General features: G+C 32.4%; 1 protein-coding gene across 1 annotated transcript; it reads left to right on the plus strand.

The window, feature by feature from the left end:
• The first annotated feature begins 113 nt into the window (after positions 1–113).
• On the plus strand, positions 114–18,143 carry LOC148617888 (zinc finger protein ZPR1-like). The gene is made up of 15 exons (XM_088585520.1): positions 114–251; positions 2,119–2,244; positions 3,323–3,484; positions 5,090–5,174; positions 5,569–5,639; positions 6,350–6,436; positions 6,703–6,743; positions 7,988–8,072; positions 11,509–11,559; positions 11,897–11,963; positions 13,808–13,968; positions 15,708–15,818; positions 16,176–16,265; positions 16,723–16,791; positions 17,958–18,143. Exons 1-15 carry the CDS (start codon positions 249–251, stop codon positions 18,078–18,080), a joined length of 1,332 nt encoding a protein of 443 aa, XP_088441646.1. The 5' UTR covers positions 114–248; the 3' UTR covers positions 18,081–18,143.
• Positions 18,144–19,411: the final 1,268 nt, after the last annotated feature.

The following is a 19,411-nucleotide window of genomic DNA, read 5'->3' on the forward strand; positions in this document are numbered from 1 at the left end:
AAATATGGATTTGAGCACTTGCACGAGGCACAAAAATTTCAAGTGTTGAAAAACAAAAATCCCCCATATATCTGTGCATTGCTTTTTCATATTTTCTGCAATTAAACAGGGTCCGCATTTTTTCCCCGTAATTGCTTTGGATTTTTCTATCCTTTATTTACTTCCTGTAGTAAGGAATTGCCAGAAATTTCATTTTTCGCACGTGTCACATTGCTTTGTTAAAGGAAATACAAGGACTCTTTCTTTTAATGGTAATTTACTTTTAAAAGAGTTAGTATTTTGCTTCTTCGTGGTGTAATAATGTCCAAGCTAATAATATAGACGACAAAATGCGCAGTTTCAACATTCACGTATACCAAAATGTCAAAAAATATACATTGTAGGAGAAAGGTGAAACCTTTTAGTGCTCTTGAAGAAATATTAATTGAAAATACCTTTGATAATTATTGTCAGTTCTGATTTGATATATTCTTATAACCTTCCAATATGGTGTATTTTGTTATGATGTACGGTTATAATTTTTCTAATGCATTAATCAAATTGTCATGGTCTGAAATGTCTATGACTATGGAGCGAAATGTTTGACATTCATAAGGAATTAAGGGTTGTCATGGTTTGAAATGTCTTAAGATCAAATTGTTTTGGCAAAGGTAAACATATAGTTGCTATAAACTGTGAAATGTCTTTGATGATTTATTTCATTTACATGTAGTTTTGTTTCATTCTACATGTATTACGATTTGTATCATTTTATTTTGTTTTGATTCTCTTTTTATTTGTTTCGCTTTGTTTTGTTAACATTTTGCAATTTTTAAGTACCCAAGATTTTGATGAATTATGGGTAATACTGATTACATGATTTTCGTAAACAGATGAGTGCCATACTGCAAATTGTTATGGCTAATTATATCTTGGAAAAGCTGTCGCATTTACAAAGTATATGCTAATGAAGCTGCCATGATTCTATATTTAAGCTCTGGAAACTGATGCTTTTTGATAATACAACCATGCACTGAAATATACGGCAATGATTTGTTATGGTCTTGATTGAAAGGTTATAACAAAATTATTGTAAAATAAGTTGAAGGGAAAGTCGGTATCACAAATGGCAATATCAGGATAAAATTGTCGGAAACTGCCTCAATGGTCTTGACTTGGTACAGGCATTTCTGAATCAAAACGATTTCATTTCAGTTCAGTATTTCTGGTACATATGTGTATATCAACACAAATGGGCAGCATTAAATTGCCACCAGTCAAAATCAGCAAAATCAGTAGTGAAAACAGTACAGAAGATTTGAATAATAAATAAGTGAAAATAAAAAGAATTATAAACATGTATACTGTAAATCCAAGCCAAGAGTTTTAAAATACAAAATTGGAAGTCTTGAACTTCTTTACTGTAAAATAAATGGGTTATATATACATTTATGGAAATCTTTTTGAAATGTATGGGTCTGTCATCAGCAACCAAATTATCAGCTAAAGACACTAATATTTGGTTATCAACTTTTTTTTATGTTATGTCCGATTTCAAAATATTTTTTTTTATTGGATTCCTAATGAAAATCCTTGCCTGTGTTTCAGACACCTCTTAAAGATTTCGAGCCATAAGGGTTCCAAGGGGTCACACCCACATGTGTCCATAATGAAGTATCAAAAACTAATATTGTGTCCTTACTTGTCCCAACTGTTCAGGGTTTGACCACTGCAGTCATATCATGCTGTGCTCTGCGAAACTTTATTCTATTTTTCAATGGAAATTATGAAAAGTTAAAATTTAATCTTTTTATTGTGAATGCTACTTTTGTTTTTGAAATATGCTCAGTTGTTATTTGGGACTTAAAACTATACCAGTGTATCAGCTAACAATGCTCATTTCAATTTTTTGTGTCTACCCTGAATTTTTTGTTTGTCATTTTTCAACAGGCACTATTGAAGTCTTGAGTGTGTCTCCAACACAAACCAGTCAAAAACTTACGAAAAAATAAAAAAGTTTTGACTCCCTTACCTTGTTTTTAAGAGCATGTTAGCGGAAACACTTGTATTTTTTTCTTGACCTTGATACATGCTTTGGCATCACATTGATTACATCAAGCATATTTTTGTTGTTTTTAGATGGCAGAAGCTGAAGTGAAATCAGATTCAGATGAACCAAAATCTTTATTTCGTAACATAAATGCTGAAGATGATGTTCCAGAAGTCATGCAAATAGAGAGTTTGTGTTTTCAATGTGAAGAAAAGGTTTGTCTAAACATCATCTTTTATACATTTTGGAAGAAGGATGCAACATTGATGTAAAGCAGATATAATTGGAATCTGTCAGTGGCAAAGAGTTATCAAGGAACCATAATTCTAGCGGAAATCAAAAGAATGTAATCCAGGGACAAAGACCAGACATAAAAAACAGACACACACAACAAAGAACATAAAATAACCAAAATAAGACATACAAAGTATCAAAAGTAAATGTGCAACTAGGACTCCAATAAAAATTGGAAGCAAGCATCAGGTGCATTGGTAGGGTACATTTTGTGTAAGTGTCCTTCTTTTCTAGAAACACCCGCTGTGTTGCTCATAAAAATAATTAAATGTTTAAATTGCATATAGCTGTTCAGATCTACCATACATGGTCACTGTGGGTGCTTTTTGTATAATATATTGACGTACACTATCAATAAAAAATTTGTTCGATTGGTTGGTTACTGCGGCCAGGCCATGCTTCCCTTACTAGCACATTTAGAGCTTTACAAGTCACAGTCTAATTTGTACTTGTCATTTTTTTGTGGGATCCTTGCATGTGAAGTTGTTATTGAAATAAATGAAAATTTACTAATCTGTTACTTAAATGATCTTGTACAAACAGTAAATGATATTAAACATTTGGTCCAGTGCCTTATCTAGACACTGATGACAAAGAGAAGTTTTACAAAATTTTGTTTGAAAACGACCAATATTGACATTTTTGTCTATGTAATCTATTACAATAACTTGTCATACAATGTAGATAAATGGGAGAAGTGAGCAGTCATACATTGTAGATAAATGGGAAAAGTGAGCAGTCATACATTGTAGATAAATGGGAAAAGTGAGCAGTCATAGATACATGGGAAAAGTGAGTATAAGGAAGGACACGGTGACTCATGTTTTTGCTCATTTCTCCCTCTAGATTAGGTGACAGGTTTGAATCTTTATGTGCCATTTCTACTCTAAGTTCTTTAATTTGATGCAGTTTCCATGTTATTTTTTCAGAAAACATCTTTTATGATATACATGTATATATACTTGGCTATGAGAACTCACACTACCTGTACCATTGTAGGGTATCACCAGATTGTTCCTCACTAGAATCCCATTCTTCAGGGAAGTTATTGTTGCATCATTTACTTGTGATTCTTGTGGATACCAAAACTCTGAGCTCCAGCCTGGAGGGAAAATACAGGAAAAAGGAGTTAAATACACACTCCAAGTTCAAAATGAAAAAGTGAGTGTTATGGCTACATGTTGATGTATATGTAGTCACTCAATTCAGGTCATGTTAAATATTATGTGAGGAAGAATATACAATGTAGCAAGTTCTCTGTAAAAAAAGGGACTGGAAATTAAAACTAAATGTGTAATGAAAAAGAATTTCTGAATAGAAGATGTACATAACCATTGTATAGAGCAAGAACATTTTTCCCCATGAAATTATTTCCCTAGAATTTTGGTGATGATCAGTTGATTTATTTTAATTTAAAATTAATTATAATTTCAGTGAATAATTTTTTAAATCTCCAGAATTGATTATCAAATTTCTATATTTATACTCATGGTCATTTAATTGATTGTAAATAGTACATTTTTGAATGGCTCTTTAGATCATTGATGACAAGAGGTGTGAATATCAGATTTTGGTCTGGGAGTTCAACAAAAGTTGTTTTACAACCAAGAAACAAGAAAGCTAAGAATGTTTTAGGGTTTTTCAAAGGTGATTAGGTCTAACAAACAAAACTGTTGGAATTTTGTATTAAGAATACATCTACTTAAGCCAAACATTTGAATCAATCGGTCTGATTTCAGATGACAATTGCATGGAAATTGTGACTCAAAATTTTTTCAATATTTCAGTAAATCAATTATGGATTTTCACCCAAAATTGTTCACTATTAAAATAGTTCAATGAAACATTTGCCGGTATCAGTAATTGCTTTGAAACTGTTTTGAAACTGAAGCATACCTATTTCAGTGTTGAGATTAAATGTTTTTGAATTTTGAAGACAAGAAAGAAGACTTACACATGTACATTTGTACATGTATGTACAAAAACAATGTATATCATCACATTTTATACCCAGCTCAATGAGTAGGTGGTATATTGGAACCATCTCATCCATCTATCTGAATTTTGTCATGGTTGTTGCAATTTTCTCAGCTCCTTATAGATTGATTGATTGATTACAAATTTGGTATGTGATGAGGCAGATATTGTAAGCAATTTTGGTTGCTGTTTGTTATCAACTTCCTGTCCAAATGGAGGGATACATAAGAGACAAGTTGTGTGACTTTATGTTTTATGTAGCAGTCTTTGTAAGAATCACACAAATTCTGCAAAATGTGATACACCTAAAAAAGGCTACATATTTTTATTTTTGTTATTAAGTTGCTTTACAAATCCATATGATGAAATGCATAATTATTCTTTCCAATCTGTCTGCTCTTAGGAGATAATCCACATTGAAAATACAACAGTTTCTATTACATTTTAGTGTCATTTACAGAGTTATCTCCCTTAGTTATGAATTCTACAGTGCATTCTGCATGTATATAATTTTTATCTCCTATGAACAAGGGCTGTATTAAAAGCCACATATTACTTTCTGTTTACCCTGACATTTTAAACAAAATATCAAAAATAAAAATATGTAGGCTTTCTAACCATGAATCACATTTTGCATGATTCTTAGCTGGAGTACTACTTAATTTGTTTTTGACATGTATGTTTTATCTAATTCTTAACAGGTTTATGAATCATGTATACATGTATATATATACAGCTCTTTGCTGCCTTTAACAAGTGTTGAACTTATATAGACAATTGTCTTTTCAGGACCTAAATAGACAAGTTGTTCAAACTAATTCGGCAACTATCAATATACCTAAGCTGGAATTTGAAGCCCCTCCAAACAAGGGAGGTAAGCATTGCTCTTGACTCAGGGGTGTTGTTTCCCACTGTGTGAGCAAATTACTAAATAATGCTTTACATGTAAAATTTATATTCATATTAAATATGCACTTCCATTCAATATTACATGTAAACAGAACTGATTGAAACCTTGCCAATATTGCATTTGGTTAGTGCTAATCATTTATTTGAATAAATTAATTATGCTAAGTGATAATTCCCTGGCGGGCATTTTGATGGTCTTGTAATAAGACAAATACATGTATATGTAGACGGACAACAGCAAATTCTGTAGTGCTACATGTATGTATATCTAAAATTGAAGTACATGTAGGATATAAAAGAATTTGTCAAAACTTAAAACATTATTACATGTATATAGAACTGTTTTTTTTTTCTAATAGCTTTGACAACAGTGGAAGGAGTTATACAAAGGGCAATAGATGGTTTGTCTCAGGACCAGGTACTTAGAAAGGTAAAGTTAATGCTTTATAATGTGTCTTGTCATGTATATCATTTAAGGTACCTATGTACATTGTAGGTCATACTTAGGTAGCAGTCTTTATAAAACTCAGGTGGAAGATTATTACAGGGATGAAAATTAGCAGTTGCCCAGTAGCCCATGGCTACTTGATTTCAAGCTGACCTACCATACTTTTTGGTGCAATTTAGTGAAACATATGGAAAATATTATACGAGAATATGGTCTGGGGTACCAGCTTGTATTTCCTGATTTTACTCCTGTGATTCATACATGTCAATAACTGCTGGATTCACTTTTATTTCTAATTTAGAAACAGTTACAGACCATGTAACCTGTCTTTGTAAGTCACTAGGTTGTTGCACTTTTGATGTGAAAATTATATACTGGTAGACTGTGTAAAAAATTGGTACTTTGCATGAGTTATTGCACATGCTCTTGATATGGTTTGATTTGAGTGATTTAAGTGAGAATTTGAACAAAATATCAAAAATATAAATATGAAGGCTTTTTACCCATGAATCACATTTTGCATGATTCTTAGCTGGAGAGCTACTTTAAAAATACAGAAATACTATCATAACTTAAAGATATAGCATATGTAGGCAAAAAAGGTTTGTTTTGTTAATCAGAAGTTTGTACAGTATAAACAGTTTATTGGTATTTGGCTGATTCTGATTTAAACTCTGGTTCTTTTCTTTTAGATACAGCATCCAGAAGTTGCAGCTAAAATAGATGACTTTATTGACAAGCTAAATGACTTAAGAGATCTGAAAGAACCATTTGATATGGTAGGTTTGTTGTAAAAAAAAGTACATGTATTTAAAATAAATTGATTGAATTTTAATATCATAAAATTGTGAAATTGAAAATAAATTAAATCATAAAGAAGTGGTCACTGTCTGTCTATCTGTCTATTAATTAGTACATGTATTGTCAAATATATGATTTTCTCATTTGTTTTTACTCTAAGGCTATTTTGTGACAAAACTTAGCAATAGTTGTACAAACAATTATTTAGCGGTCAAAGCTTAATATTTTTGTTTTTATTTTGCAGACAATTACTGATCCTACTGGAAACAGTTTTGTTGAAAATTTATATCCTTTTATAAATGCTAGAAGTAACATTTGTCCATCCATTTTTTTTCTGACTTGTCATGGTAACTAGTGTACAAAAAAGTCTCCATGGTAACCACTGTACAAAAAAGCCTTCATGGTAACCACTGTACAAAAAAGCCTTCATGGTAACCACTGTACAACAAAGTCTCCATGGTAACCACTGTACAAAAAAGTATCCATGGTAACCACTGTACAAAAAAGTCTCCATTTATCTGTTTATTTATTTGTCAATCTAAACTCTGTATAATAACTCAAAAACCCTTTGACGGATTTTAATTTTTCTAATGAATGTTTATCTTTATTGAAAGACATCTTCTTTTGTGTTTGATGTTTTCCATTTTTTTATACCTACTGTTTTGAAAAAGGATCATGTCATCCATCTGTTCAAACCTTCCATCCACAAATCCATAGAAACCTCTGAATGGAACTCAAGGAAACTTGTACACACTTTACATAACATACACGTTATGCCATTGTCATGATTGTGTACTCTCTATTTACAATTTTCATGTGAATGACTTTTGGAGTTGGTATTAATGTGCAAAATTTGAAGGCAGGGGTAACAATAATTTTAGAATTTTTTTGTTGTCTTACAGATCTGGGCTTTAACATCAAAAGGTACAGACACATTATGCTTTAGAAACTGTGAAAGTTTTATTTGATTGTATAAATTTGTATGATATTTGGAACTTTAATTTTCTTCCTGTGAATAAGTCATTAATAAACATACTTCTAAATTGCCTTCCTTTTAAGATGGTTTGGTTGATAAAAATCAAGTTTTTTTAATCTTTTACCCCTACTCATTAAGTGGATAGTATATTGGAATGACCTTATCTATCATTCTTATTGTCATTCCAACTGACCAACTTCATCACAATTATTTTTGCTCCCAATAAAAGGATTTATTTAAAATTTGATGTGTGGCTTCATGTAGACGGGACATTCATTGTATATGATTTTGGATGCTCTCTGGTTTCAACTTCCTATTTTGTGGGGCTTTTCCACTTTCAGTATAAGACACTATGTAGAAAATTTTCGTCGCTAAAAATTTCATTTTCCAACAGACGGATTGATGACCAATTTAGCGTGTGCCTTTATAAAGATGAGATTTTGATAGCTCTCCAATATTACTTCCTGTGGGGTATACCTAACACAACAAAGTGTGCAACTTCATATTTTGTTTACTTAGTAATAATGTAAAATAATTTCCTTAACCCTGGTACATGTGCCCCCAAAACAGATCCCCAGATAAAGGTTGTACATTTCAGAAGATCAAAAGCTGACAATGAATTTCTTGGAATAACAGAGGTATTTATTATACTATCAAGCAGCAGTCTTTATAAAAAATCAGACAGTAGATGATTCATGCATGTCAAAAAACCACCAAATTCATAAACAACCGGCAAGTTATTAATAAAATGTCACATCCAGTGTAGACGAATGAGAAAGAAAAACTGACACATTATGAACAAATCTGTTCTCATGGTGCAGATTGATACTCAGCACTTTTTTTTTTTTATTGGGTAAAGGTTACAAACCATAAAGCTGGTCTTAATTTGCCATTTTAAGATAGAAAATATAGAGATTTTGTATGAAATTGGCTTTTTGCAAGAGTTACCATTCTTTGTTGGTTTGATTTGGTTGATTTTAGTGGGAGATCAATAAACAGATTTCTCAAAAATACAGATCTGAATACAGAATGGACTGTTATTAAAAAAATAGCATATTTATAGACCAATATAAGCATTATTTTTTCAATGGGTTTTTCTACACCATGAATCACTCCTACATTAGGTACTGTTTCTGAATTTTATATAGACTGGTACTTAAAAGCAATTAATGGGAGTTTGTCTCTAGAAGGGAGTACCTACTTACATGTAACTCCTCCTTGGTTGATATTTATAGTGAAATATTCAGGGTTGTGGAATCCTGCAAAACCATGGTACATTTGATTTATCATTGTATGATCGATTACCATAAACCTTCCTGGTCATTATACACCCTAAATAAATTGTGGCTGTACAAATGTATAATGGCGTCATGCTGTCTTCGCTGTACTTATATAATTATTGTATACTGTGTACTAAGAAATTTATTGATTTGTCTATTTAGACCACCAACAGAGATACCTATCAAATATAATTGAGACAGGTTCAATGGAATAGTTTATGAGGGCATACATTTATTATTACTTTTTTAATCACCAGGTTTTCATAGGTGGATCTAGGGAAAGTGAATATGATGCATTATTGTGTCACATTTTATTTTGAGAAAAACTATTGGCCATATTTTCCCATCCTCTCTTTTGTAAATCTCATGATCCACCACTGGTTCTCCACAGTCAAAGTTATCACAGGGAGATATACAGTAATCAGTTTGTCTGTCCATGTATCTTATAGTTTATTGACCTTGTCTAAATTATGCAATGACTTACTGAAAGTAATGGGAAGGCTAGGCATCAGATGTACATTGTATATAAAGCAAGGTTAGGGAGTAACCATCACTTGGCGTCCGTCTTCATCCTTTGTTGTTAACAATTTTTCAAAACTCATCTCCTCTGAAACTACTTGACCAATTGGAACCAAACTTGTTATGAATATATTGGGGTATCCTGCATAGAACATGTGGGGATTATTGATCCGTTGAAAAACATGGCCGCCGTTACTAAAAATAGAACATAAGAGTCAGACCGTAGTTTTTCGCATATACATGTATCTCCAAAATCGTTAAGTTTAGCCAAATTCTGACACTAGTTAAGTGTTCAGCGTGATGAGATCTATCTGCAGTCAAATTTTCATTTTAATCTATTTAGCCATGTTGGAGTTATTGCCCTTTTTCAACGTTTTGTTTTGCTTTTTTTTTTTTTTTTTATTGAATGTTATTTTTTTCAAAAATCTTCTCCTCTGACACACTTGACCAATAGGAACTTAACTTGGGATGAATGTTCCTTGGAGTATCGTGCATTGAATTGATTTGGGGATTTTTGATCTGTCGAAAAATATGGCTGCAATTACTAAAAATAGAACAAAGGGGTCAGACAGTAGTTTTTTGCATATACCTCCTAAACCGTTAGGTTTAGCCAAAGTCTGACAGGTTAAAAGTGTTCAGCATGACGAAATCTATCTGTGTTCAAAATTTTGAGAAAATCTGTTGACCCATGTTGGAGTTATTGCGTTTTTTGCTGTTTTTCATGTTATTATTTTTGAAAAAACTTCTCCTCAGAAACTACTTTACAGAATTTAATGAAAATTGGTATTTTTGTTTTTAAAGGGTATTTTTAACAAAATGGCCGTTTGGATTTTCGATCTGTTATAAAGCATGGCCGCTGTTACTAAAAATAGAACATAGGGGTCAGACAGCAGATTTTTGCATATATCTACAAAACGGTTAGGTTTAACCAAAATCTGACCTGGGGTAATATTATTCAACATGAAGAGATCTATCTGTGGTCAAATTTTGGTGAATTTGTTGACCCATGTTGGAGTTATTGCCCTTTTTGAACATTCTTTGCTGTTTTTGATGTTATTACTTTAAAAAATCAGCTCCTCAGAAGCTATTCTGCAAAATTCAATGAAAGTTGGCATTTTTGTTTTATAGGGTATCCTTAACGAAATGACCGATTTTTGATCACTGAAAAACAGGGTCAGACAGCAGATTTTTGCATACATCTCCAAATTGGTTCGGTTTAGCCATTAGCTTTCAATTACTGAAATGATCCTTATTATAAGGCTAACAAATGTGCCCAATGAATCAAATGGAGTCAAAATTGTCTGACAACTCCTTGTTAAAGTTATTGCCCTTAAAAGGCAAAAATTTAACCAGGTGAGTGATTCAGGCTCCTGGGAGCCTCTTGTTTTTTGGTTTTTTTTTTTGGTGGTGGGGACTGGGATCTAATTTTCTATCCTGCCTTTCTTGATTTGAGAAAATATAAGTCCTACCCTTTTAAAAATATAAACAAGAACATAATATGACAATAACAGATCCTGCCTTTTTATTTTTTTTATTATGGGCGGCCCTGCCTTTTTATCTTTTTTATTATGGGCGGCCCTGCCTTTATATTTCTTCAGTTTTTCCATCTTGCCTTTTTAGTTCAAATTTGATTCTAGCCCCTTCCTTCCTCAAGGTAAAAATCAAATGTGCATTTAGTTCCTTTATTATTGTTGTATGCTTGTAAATGAATGCAATTCTACTTAAATGTAGAAATGCTGCAAGGAGAAATTTTCACATAGTTAGCTCACATGCAGGTCTAGTAACAATAAATTCTAGGTGTTTTTGATTGGATCATAATATCAATGTTTGGTCCCATGTGACCTATTACAAAAATTAAACTCTGGGTATTCTTAGACAAAACTGTTAAATCACTGCAATCGTATCAAGCTGTGCTCTGCAAAGCATTTTATTTTCTATGATGTCCCTATTTTTTTGTGATTTCATGATAATCTACTTTCTTACAGTGTTAAATTCCCAATCATTTATGAAATTGAACTATAATGTACTTATGCAGGAGAGTTCAATTTCAATATCACAGGTTGTACTCCGTAAATAGCAAAAAATGTAATGACTGTAAAATTTCAGGACTTTCAGTAATTGATAGCAACATTTCTGCAGTATATTTGTATTTTTTACACACAGTATGATTTATAATTTCCTAATTTAGTACCATTATACACAGATAATTACTATTTTGACATGAGCAGTGATACCTATCCTTGTACTTATAATATATTTGCAATATCTTTGCCAGGAGGCCTCAGAAGAAAGCAACCAGGACAGATTATTTGATGCTAAAGATGAGGTGAGAGTCTATCTATACTATAATTTTTTTTAATATATTTTTTTATGGAAGTAAAACACAATTTGAAGGAGTATAGAGGATAACAGTGTCAAGTACAACATAGTTGATATGATTATGAGTTCAGAAATACATTCATTTGTATGAATGTTGTTGTAAAGAAGTTATGTTTCATGTCCAACTTTTTTGTAAAATTGAACCTATGTATATAAAATTCTTTTCAAGCCTCCATTCATTACAACCATGTATATGGCTAAGTAATACCTAGTACATTTTCACATGTAGGTTTTTTTCACTGACTATTTACACATTTGCTGATTTTGACATTTATTTTTTACAGGTTGCCACATTCCAAACCAATTGTCCAACTTGTAATGAACTCTGTGATACTAATATGAAAGTTGTTGGTATCCTTCTATAAGTTATGTGATTATAACCAGGCTCTGAAGGAGGGGTCTACTGTTTTATTCTTGTCTGTCCATCTGTTTTTTTTTAAATATTTTTCTTGGTGACAGTTTCTCGGCAACTATATGTACATGTACTTATAACAGTCTCTTGATATTTTGACAGCAGCTTTTGATAATTGTGTCATTGAATATCTTTTTATTTAATTGTCTTGGGAGACAAAAATTTCCTCTTTATATTGTGACTATATAATGATAATGTTTAGGTACAGGGCATAACTAGTGGGCATTGGCTCAATTATTTCATTTTTTTCCTATCCTATTTGTAGAAATGTCATGCCAGAAAGTTTAGTTGAAGTTATGTATTATACTTTGGACTACTGAATCAAAACATACCTGGAAATTTATTAGCGTCACAAAGTTGACATTGATATATACAGTCGAACCTCGATGTGTTGAACTCAGAAGAGTCGAAATCTCTTCAAAGTCCCTGTAAAACTCACCTTACTCCAATACAATTTTACCTCGGATGACTCGAAATCTCAGATAGCTCTAGGGTATTCATCAGTCCCCTCGATAGGACTTCGTGGTTGATTAAACCTGATGTCTCAAAGTCAACTAATTAGTATGAAAACTGATTGCTTTGTTTCAAACCACGATCGAAGTATGTTTTTACAACAATTATTGGGGCTATTGAAATTATTTGATTAATCCAAAATAGTGTGTGTAGTGAAAAGAAACAAACTTTATTGATCACACATTGGTATTCACACTAACAGTGATATCGCATATTTTAATAAAAATTTTGAAAAAAATACAGATGAATTGTATTGGTACATGTATCTGAATATTTAATTAAACATCAAACAGACGATAGTAATTATGTGTATTTCAACAACTGCATTAGTTTTGCTAGTGAATCTGGAATTTTACTTAAATAGTGTAGAGCACATAGTTTGACGAATCTCCTGATTGTGAGGCGTGCAAAGCAGCATGTAATGAACTTATGACATTTTCGACAAATAAAAAATAAAAAGTAAATTTTCCTTTGCCATGCGGTGTCGTTCAGTATTTGAAACATGATAAACAACACAAAACAATCTTCCGATATTAAACGGAAGCCATCAAGAAGAACCATGTAAAATGAAGAACATGTACATGTACAAGCAAAACAAATGATGTAAATACAGAAAAGATCAATGACCAAACTATTTCTGGGTTATACTTCACCTCAGATGACTTGAACCTCAGATAACTCATACATTTTTGCCTGGTCCCTTCGACTTCGACTTAATGAGGTTCACCTGTATATATACATTGTAATCATTTGTGTAATGTGCCCTTTATGGGTCAGTGATTAGTATCAATGAAATGTTCTATTCTATTCTAATCTATAAAATTGGTCAATGCCTTAAAACAATTTTGCAAGATATAAACAATGTTAGTGTATTGTTGACAAATACAGCCTATATGTGTTCTCTGTGGGCTGAGACATGAACAATGCTGACCAAAGTCTCACACTTGACTCCTATCCTTAAGCCTCATACACATTTAGGCTGTACCTATGATAATTGTACATATAATAAGAAATGGGTGGTTTTGTAATTGGCCATAAAACAATATCTTGAACCATATAAACCAAGGGTTCTTGAATAAATAGCCAGAGGGTTGTTATTGGATGTGATTTAAAAATACCAATGGCAAGGTCCTTAGTGAAAGTTTTCATCATTTTGTTTGTAGGGTTGATACTTTTATAATGATCAATTGATTGCCTAATCACACTAAAATAATTTTCTGTTTGTCCGACCATTTTGGAATCCATGAATTTATTCCCTAACATGTGTCAGATATTCCACATTTTAAAGAAGTTGTTATAATGGCTACAGTGTGTGATAAATGTGGACACAAAGATAACGAGGTCAAAGGTGGAGCAGGAATTGAACCAAAGGGAAGGAAGATAACTCTGAAAATCACTGACACAAGTGATATGACCAGAGATGTCCTGAAGGTATTGGTAGCAGTCTCTTTAATTGGCTGAATTTTGCTTGTGAAAATCAGGTTATAGTATGGTGGGGCAGGCAGGGGAATCATTTTTGTAACACTTTTCTCTTTATATTTGGTATTCAGCATCAAGTACAGTTCCCATATTGTTGAATCAGGTTTCAGGCTATTGGACAATTATTCCCATTTAACAAAATTACTATACAGAATTCAATGAAAGTTGGTATTTTTGTTTTCAAGGGTATCTAGAACAAAATGACAGTTTGGATTTTTAATCAGTGAAGAAACATGGCTGCCGTTATTAAAAAGAGGACATAAAGGTCAGACGGCAGATTTTTGCATATATCTCCAAAACTGTTAGATTTAACCAAACTCTGACTGGGGTAAAAGTGTTCAGCATGTTGAAATCTATCGGTGGTTAAATTTTGGTGAAAATCTGGTGACCAACATTGGACTTACTGCCATCACTTGGCATCTGTTGTCGTCGTCTGTCTGAGTTTCAAAACTCTTCTCCCCTGACACCACTGGACCAATTTGAACCAAACTTGGTATGAATGTTCCTTTTGGTATCCTACATAGAACTGGTGTGGGGAGTTTTGATCCGTCAAAAAACATGGCCTCCGTTACTAAAAATAGAACATAGTGGTCTAATAGTAGTGTTTCACATACATCTCGAAAACCAATTGGATTAGCCAAATTCTGACTCAGATATCAGTGTTCAGCATGATGAGATCTTTTTTGTGGTCAAATTTTCATTTTGATATGTTGGAGTTATTGTGCTTTTTGGACATTTTTTTGCTATCACTGAAATGATCCTTATGATAATCCTACCAAAGTCTTCTTGAGTCAAAGTTGTTGGAAAACTCCATGTTAAATTTATTGCCCTTGAAAGATAAATTTTAGCCAGATGAGGAATTCAGGCTCCTGGGAGTCTCTTGTTTTTTTTGTTTTTTTGTTGTTTTTTTTTTACAGTTTTCAGCCAATTTCTTTAAAACTATAATAGATTAGAAAGAAAATTTCAATCACTGAAATGATCCTTATGATAGTCCTACCAAAGTCTTCTTGAGTCAAAATTGTTGGACAACTCCTTGTTAAATTTATTGCCTTTGAAAACCAGGTGAGTGACTCAGGCTCCTGGGAGCCTCTTGTTGGATGTTTTTTTGCTGTTTTTGATGTCATTACTTTCACAAATCTTCTCCTAAGAATCTACTGTCCAGACTTTAATGAAAGTTGGTGTTATCGTTTTTAGGGTATCCTGCACAAAATGACCATTTGAATTTTTGATTTGTGAAAAATCATGGCCACTGTTGCTAAAAATAGAACATAGGGGTCAAAATACAGTTTTTAGCAAATAACTCTTTTGTATTTCGCAAAATTCTGATGGAGAGAAATATTGTTCACCATCAGAAGACAGACCTTTGCCGAAATTTCCAAAATGATTTGTTGCCTGTTGTAGGAGTTATGGCCCCTGAAACAGATTTATTTGTCATTTTTCACATGTACAACTCTCTGAATCCAATCGCAACAACATTAATTAAAGTTGCCATTTTCCCAATAATTTTTATACTTGCTTTGATTTCAAAGATAATTAGTTTGTATAGTAAATATGGTCTCGTGAAAGAATGGTGTTGATGAAAATGTTAGATAGCCACTGTTTAACTTCATTATATGTTCTTTTTCATCAAATTTATATTAGGCTAATGTCATTTGTTAGTAATTCTTTGATCACTTCTAATTTGTTTTTAGAGTGAGACATGTACATTGTCTATTCCTGAATTAGATTTCTCCACACAGATGGGCACAATGGGAGGTAAATTTACAACATTGGAAGGAATTCTGATTGAGATCAAAGATCAGGTATGATAAGATAATGTGGGTATATACTTTTGGTATCTTTTTTTGAAAGTGGGGTTTGGAAAATTGACATATTTCATCTGTTTATCTGGTTTTTTTTTTTTCAGTTTTTGTAGTTTTTACTACATATAATATTTTGTAACTTGGCAGTTTACACTTTACAAAGTTTTGTGTACTTTTCTACATGTACAGGAATCATATCTGTATGAATATGAATCTGTCAGTCCATGTATGTGTACATATACTTTGCAATTTTAAAGTGTTTTAGCTGTAATATAGATTTCTGATTGCCATAATCTTGAATGGGCAGTATGTAAAAATAGAGGTTACAGTTATTTTACTGGTGTGTATTTTTTACAGCTGAAAGAAAATAATCCATTTTTTAGTGGGGACAGCTCTGAAGGTCAGTTGAAGGACAAAATCAAGGTGTTTTGTGATCAGATTGATGAGGTTAGTTTATCTAGATATGGCTTTAAGTTAAATTTGGATATTAAAAAATTAGAAGATGTGCATCTCTTACTTTTGAAAATTTTGAAAAATTTTATGCATGTTAAACTTACCCATTTTTGTTACTTAATTTCGTGAACGGTCAAACTTTGTGTGATTTTAAACTCAAATAGAATTTCACCAATATTACTTGAACTTAACTTATTTATTTATCCTCTTCACACCTGAAAGCCCATAAGGCTTTAACCAAGAATTGTTTACCATGTTTCTTGTTATACCCCCACTAACAAACCCTGCAAACAAAATTTGAGGGAATATAGGTTTCACCTTGTCTGTCCGTCTGTCCATCTAATCAGTGTTTCTGTTAATATACATATCTTTAAAAAGGTGGGCATTTGTATCACATTGAAATTTTTTTTCTAATTTCACTTTAATTAAACATACCTGATGACCATTGCAGGTGATTGATGGGAAAAGACTAGGTGTCCATTTTATTCTTGATGATCCAGCAGGAAACAGCTATCTTCAGGTATAATTTTATTGGGGGTGTATTCTTAACTAAAGAAGTTTTATGGTTGTCATCATGAACTCGTGGATCGTTATGATGTATCCATCAGCACCATGAAAACTGATTTATTCAACGGGTCATAGTTTGTCTTTCTCGTTTGTCTACCCCGGACTTGGCTTTTTATTAGCAACACGGCGGATATTTCTAGAAAAGCAGAGGATGCTTACCCTACCGGTGCACCTGGTCCATGCTCCCAGTTTTTAGTGGAGTCCGAGTTGCTCATTTACTTTTGTTGCTTTGTATGTATGATTTTAGTTACTTTATGTTCTTTGTTGTGTGTGTCTGTTTTCCATATCTGGTCTTTGTCCCTGGATTACATTCTTTTGATTACCGCTATTACCTTGGTTCCCTTGATTACTCTTTGACTTGTGTTAGTTTTGAAGTTGTCAGAAATATTATAGATGAAGTGTCAGTGACTTCCTATGTATGTTGAATCATGTTAGACCAGAACTAGGAATAGCTTGAAAATATTCTTTTGACTTTTAAGTGGACAATTTTGCAACTCTAGAGGCGCTGTTTTGTCCTTTGATACATCAATGGATACTTATATTTATATTTATTTGTCAATAATTGGCAAATGCACGCTTTAAGTCTTTTTTTTGGTCTTAAATATTTTACCCACCTTAGCAACATGGCAACAGACTGTGTCCATCATAGGCATAGCCTAGAATCTTATTAGTTTTTATGAAGGGGTTATTAAGATAAAGTTATCCAAGCCATAAAAGTACTTAACAAATTCTTCATTTAATAGTGCCACTGAACGAGGGGATGGTCTTTTAGAATCAGTCTGTCTGTTAGTCCAGATTTCGTGGTAACAATGTTAGCCCCAAATTGATGGATTGATTTGAAATTTGATGTGAGGCTTTATACAGATGGGATGTACATTATAAGCTGTTTAAGGTTCAGTCCGAAATCAACTTCCTGTGTCATGGGGCTTTCCATTTTTTGTCACAAAAATCTTGGCTTTTAATGTAAGGATTAATTTTTATTTTGATTTGTGGCTTTATATAGATGGGGCATATGTTGCTAGCAATTTCGGTCCTTGTCTGATAACATTCTGTATGAGAGGGGTAGTGACAATGTATGCTAATTTATTTATTATAGAGTTTTGCACTTGCTTATTTTAGAATGTATATGCTCCAGAAGAGGACCCAGAAATGGAGGTTGTAGAGTATGAGAGGTCTTATGAACAGAATGATGAAATGGGACTTAATGATATGAAAACAGAGAATTATGAGGAAACTTCATGACACAGAGTGACACTCAACTGTCTTTTTATCTTTGTGGCAAAAAATAAATTATTTGTATTTTCATTATTTGTTTTGATTGGCTGTTTTTTGTATTTAAAGTATGAAGCATATGGCGTACATTATTGAAGCAATGACTTGAATGGTTTCATATCACAAAGTGTCATTGCATAGTTGTACCTTTGTGAGACAGACATGTAGTTATATGTTGTCCTAACTCTTATTTTATGGTGATGTCATTATCTTGTCTTAACATAACAATACAATAGGTTGATACATTCATGTGATTGTATTGTGGTATACTTGATAGGCAGGTTAGTATTGATTTTTGGTCTAACTGTTTAGGAATTAAAGACATAACGAGAGGCTCCCAGGAGCCTGAATGGCTGAATAGTTTTCAAGATATTGGTGTAAAACTACTAAAAACTTTTTTTTGCCTGTGGAATCAGACTTAACTGGAGATTGATACAGAATACAAACACGGTAACAAATCAGACAAAAGACAACAAACAGTTTCTACAAAATGTACCCCAATATAGTACTCACTGCTTCTATAAGCTAGTTCACAATCCAAAAGTAACTGATAAGCACATCTAGTTTACCCAAAGAAAAGTATCAATAAAAATACGTCCAACAGGATTTAGTTCAAACATATCATAAAACGACTAAGAAAAACAAAGTCTTCATGCAAATACCAAGATATAAAGACATGAAGTAGGATGAAATGTCATAAAATTAAAGAAGTACTTGATTTATTAACAAAATAGACGATATTAGAAACATAAAAAACATAATTCAAAGATTTAACAATGGTACGATGAAGAAAACCCATACGGATAAAGTTTATTCTAATATTTTCCAGACTTGAAGGATTTTGTTTAAACTTTCGAGTTTCAGTTATTACATAAAAACGAGGATGTGAAATTCCGATTATGACTAAGATACGACAACACCATCAAATTTCAGCATTAAATCTTGATATCTATAAAATGATTCAGTAAGTCTTAAACTTGTTTATGGTAACGAAAACCTTAACTTAACAATTTACCGGTAATACAGAGATTTTGTTCATTAAAATCAAAAACTTGGCTACAAACACGAACACATCGAAAGAGTCAAGAAATACTTGTACATGTATATACAACGTGTGAATGAGCCAAAGGAATGTTCCCGTCAAGGAAGGGAAAATTAATAATTGAAAATGAGGAACCGTCCTTCTTGTTGTAAATCTTAGTCTTTAGATTACTTTGTGCAATATATCCAAAGACAATTAAAACTGTTCTCATGGGCTTTATTCAAAATCAATTCCTTAGGGTAAATTTCAGCAGAATTCT

The sequence above is a fragment of the Perna viridis genome, chromosome 5 (genome assembly GCF_037379345.1).
Source record: "Perna viridis isolate PV_CMFRI_1.1 ecotype Kerala chromosome 5, ASM3737934v1, whole genome shotgun sequence".
NCBI lineage: Eukaryota > Metazoa > Mollusca > Bivalvia > Mytilida > Mytilidae > Perna > Perna viridis.